General features: G+C 53.0%; 1 protein-coding gene across 1 annotated transcript; it reads right to left on the bottom strand.

Moving 5' to 3' along the window:
* Nucleotides 1-236: 236 nt before the first annotated feature.
* On the bottom strand, nt 237-623 carry LOC123169815 (monothiol glutaredoxin-S9-like). The gene has a single exon (XM_044587688.1). The coding sequence runs from the start codon at nt 585-587 to the stop codon at nt 252-254; it is 336 nt and encodes a 111-aa protein (XP_044443623.1). The 5' UTR covers nt 588-623; the 3' UTR covers nt 237-251.
* Between the last annotated feature and the right edge of the window lie 3862 nt (nt 624-4485).

Here is a 4485-nt window from a genome sequence, read left to right as displayed (position 1 = left end):
GTGATCGCGTCGCGCAGGACCATGCGCAAGTAATAGTTCCTAATTTTTTCCTCCCCTAATCAAAAGAATTTAAGCCTAACTATAGCTAGCTAGTAGTAGTGCTCCATTATTGATCCCAATCAAGAGAGACTGGAGATCGAGCAGCAGTAACTCACATGATCTCAAGAGTCAAAAGGAGAAATCAAAAGAAGGAGAAAAGATTAACTCCTGATCAAACGTATGCATCTTTGATTTTGCTCAGAGTCAGAGACTCAGAGCCAGAGCGCGCCGGCGTCCTTGAGTATGGGCACCAGCTCGCCGGAGATGTGCACGGCCATGAGACGGTCGAGCCCGCCGAGGAGCCGCCCACCCACAAACACGGCCGGCAGCGCGACGACGGCCTCGCCGCCGGCGTCCCCGGTCACCGCCGCGGCGAGCTCGGCCTCGTCGGCGACCTCGTGCACGGCGGGGTTCACCCCGAGCCCCTGCAGCAGCCGCTTCACCACGTGGCTGAGGCAGCACCCGCGCCTCCCCACCACCAGCACGGGGCTCTCCGCGACCGCCCGCCTCACCGCCTCCCCGCCGTCGCCCCTCGCCGCCGCGTCCATCGCCTCGGCGGCAACGCCGGGGTCGATGATGGCTATAACCTCGTGGTCGGCACGGCGCCACCCAGCTCTTCCAGGCGGCCATGTACTCCCTACCTCCCGCCGGTGCCAAACAACCCGTCGGCGTCATCTCGTCGGCGCCCTACTACTCGGTAATTAAGATCAAACGACAGAACAAATCCAACTAGAATTTTCAATCACATTCACGGTCGTGAGTGACCACCGCCGTAGACAGTGCCGTCTCGCCGGACCCCTACTACTCAGTGAGCTAATCTACGGCGGTGGCGTGCTAGTCGTATCCGCCGCAGACAGACCTGCTCCTCTCCGGGTTCTACTGGTGGTCCGGCGACACCAATGCCTTCGACGTTCGGAATGGACGGAGCGGTTCCCCGGCGGCGGCGGCGCCGAACGGTGCCACCATGACGGAGCGGCTCGATCCCTTCTTCATTGAGCTCTTCCTCTCCGTGTATACGACGCTCGCCGGCTACCGCACATACTTCCTGGAGCTGGGCGTCCACGAGGAGAAATGGCGCGCGCTGGAGCTGTTCGTGGCCCGATGCGTCGCCGGCAAGATGGTGGGCTGCAGCCCACAGTCACGGGGGAAGGCCATCTCCGGGAGGAGATCACCGGCCATGGTGCGGTTGTACGCGATGTAGCGTCCGGCAGGGCGTGCCATGAAGGCGATGAAGGAGGCGAGGATCTTGGACGTGAATGCCGGCGATTTGGCCTCCGTGATGAGGAACGCCGCGGCAAAGCAGGCTCGGAGGAACCAGGAGGTGACAACGGTGATGAGGGATGTGGTGAGTGCGATGCGACAGAGCTCAGCGTTGAGGAGGTTGAGCTCGGGGAGCGCGTTGGCGATGACAAGAAAGGAGGAGACCGAGAGGTGGACGGCGAGCTCGGTGATGAGCGACGAGACGCGAAGGTCGGCGGGAGGGTGGAACACCACCAGCGTGATGGCGAGCAGGGCGACGAAGCAAGTGAGGCCAATGGCGACGGCGCGGCCACTGGTTCGACAGATCTTTTAATAACTGGCAACTTTGCAAAAGACCCCCTGGTTCCCTCCATATTCGAGCGGCTGAGACGATGTGGCAGTCAAAGCAAACTTGGCAGCGGTTGACTCGGGCCAGGTCAGCATGTACGTAGACCAAACCGTATAATGGACCGTAGATGACCCCTAGAGCAAGTTTGGTGACTGTATTGCGGGTATTTGTAACTACAGGGACTAAAGCTAACGCCAGTGCAAGTAAATGAACCTGTAGTGAATTTTTCTCTTTCATAATATATGGTATATGAAAAAGGACAAAGCTAACGCCCACACGTGTGGTGGGAGCCAAACCCGCCCACACGCCCTATAGCACACAGACTACGCCATGTCACCGCATGCATTCATGTGGAAATCTTTTTGGATTTTCTGTTTTTAAAATGTTTTATCTCTTAAATGAAAAATCCGATTGAAGATCCGTTTTCACCATTAAATCTCTGGCGACGAGATCTTCGAAACTAGATCTCATATCAATATATTTCAATGAAATTTTTTTGGTTAAAAGTTGCCGTGTCTGTTGCACATGAATTACCATGATGTCTATACTGAAGTTGTCATGATATGTTTCAGCTATTTTCTTGTACATTTAAAAGTAAATTTTGACATATTATAAAATGGGGAATTAAGAAACTAGACTTGCCATGCACCATAAATTAAAATTGCCATGATACATGCACTTAAAATTGTCATGGTTCATACAAAAAAATATTTTCATGATCAAAGTACTGGAATTGCCATCATCGAAAAACTAAAATTGCTACGATCTACAAACTAAAATTGCCACATGGCAACTTTAGTTTAAGCACTATGGCAACTACAGTGTAAACATCATGGCAACTTTTGGGCAAAAGAAATTCCATCGAAACATATCAACATGGGGTCTAGTTTTGAAGATCTCGTCGAGACGGATTTAATGGTGAAAACGGATTTTTAATTCACTTTTTTAATTAGGAGATAAAACATTTTTAAGACGAAACCAAAAAGATTTCTGCTGATGTCATCTGTTCATACGTGGCAAAATGAGTGGTGATGGAGGCGTGTGGGCGATGTGCAAACGCCCACACGTGTGGGCGTTAGTTTTTCCGTATGAAAAAAGTCGTCATATGTATCCCTCTTGTCATTTGCTGCTGCTCACGTACTCTTTATTATTATTTTTACTACGAGGTGCAAATTCTTACAAAAAATAACACCCAAAGGGAGTGTTTGTGTGTGTAGAGAAAGAGACAGAGAGAGAGAGAGAGAGTAAAATGACACACTCGTAGAACGATTTCCCTGTTAGATCATCTGCATTCACCCAAATTCAGGCATCACTCATAGTGTTGTTCATAAAGGACGGTACTGTTGGGGATATAACTACTAGCGTAACCCGTCCAGGAGGGGCCGGGTTACGTTATGGCAATTCATCATATGAAGCCCAATATCAAGCTTGAAGATGGCGGTTCAATAAAGGGACTAAAGCCCGTAGGTGACTTAAGGCCCGTAGTGATAAACCGCCATAATGGCGTGACTTGTGTTGTAAGGCAAGATTAACTAGTTACCGAGCCGGATACTGTTTATAAGCCGGCCGGGACTCTGTAGGCCGCGGGGCGTCAACCCGTGTATATAAGGGGATGACCTGCCGGCGGCTTAAGAAAGATAACATCAAATCGGTAGCCAGGCATAGCGGATTCGTTCCCTGGTCATCGAAACCCTAGTAATTCCACCTCAACTGGAGTAGGCTTTTACCTTCACCGTAAGGGGCCGAACCAGTATAACCCTCGTGTCCTTTGTCCCGCTTTAACCCCTTTAAGCTTCCTAGTTGCGTTGGCTCCACGACTAAGTCCTTTCACAAGGGCAACTGCCGTGACTATTCCACGACAGTTGGCGCCCACCGTGGGGCCAGCACACGGTGGATTTGTGTTCTTGAAGGGCAGCTTCGAAGGGCTCAAGGGATACGCTGTGGGCCGGATGACCAAGAGTCGTCGCGGCAAGTTCTACATCAACGACGCAGGCTGGGGCCCCGACGCCGGCTCAATCGAGTATGGGTACCGGGTCCCCTTCGGCGGAATCCACGTTTTCATTGGCAAGATCGGCGAGCCGGGCCCTGAGCCGGACATCTGCACCGACCTCATCGAGACGGCTCAGCGTGCGAGACCTGCCCGGACTCTGCCCGCCTTGAAGCGTGCTTTCGTGGGATGCATCCACGGAGGACTCTCTGAAGGGTCTAGATCTAGCGATGAGACGACCATCTTCTCTGATGATGAATCATCCACAGGTGAGACGGACTCGTTGTATCAACTTCAAGACGGCAGGCTCGGGGGTTGTTCCGATGGCAACAATATTCCGGACCCTTTTGAGCCGCCAAGCCGGGTTGGAATCTTCATGGCCGGCACGCAACCTGTTCAAAACTCCGCCGCTGGGGCAGGAGGCCCTGTGCACTCGCCGGCTCAGGTGCTGATGGATCTCACGGATAAGATGACTGCCTTGCTAACCGCCATGGTTGTCCCAGCAGATCAAGATCAACATGATGCGGAGGTGGCACAGTTAAAGCTGGATATAGCACGAGCCAAGGAAGATCTGGCAGCGGAAGGAATCAGGATGGCTGCAGAATGGGCGGCTCTGGACGCCCAGACTCAACTGATGCAGGCGCAGTCTTTCCGGCTCACGACGGATCAGAACGCATCCAATGAGGTCATGAGAAGGAGGCATCAGAAGGCTCAATCTCGGCTCCCTCCGGTTTATGATCCTCGAAACCACTTCAACACGCCCGGTGCAGGGCCCAGTAACCCGCCAGAAATCACGGCACCCAGGGCTGGAACGCCGGTTCAGCCGCAAGTGATGGGGCCTCCCCGTGTGAATACTGCCCCACCTCAATAC

Source organism: Triticum aestivum, chromosome 7D (genome assembly GCF_018294505.1).
Source record: "Triticum aestivum cultivar Chinese Spring chromosome 7D, IWGSC CS RefSeq v2.1, whole genome shotgun sequence".
NCBI classification, from domain to species: Eukaryota; Viridiplantae; Streptophyta; class Magnoliopsida; order Poales; family Poaceae; genus Triticum; species Triticum aestivum.
The sequence above is the reverse complement of the archived record's forward strand: the minus strand, read 5'-3'. Positions and strand labels throughout refer to the sequence as shown.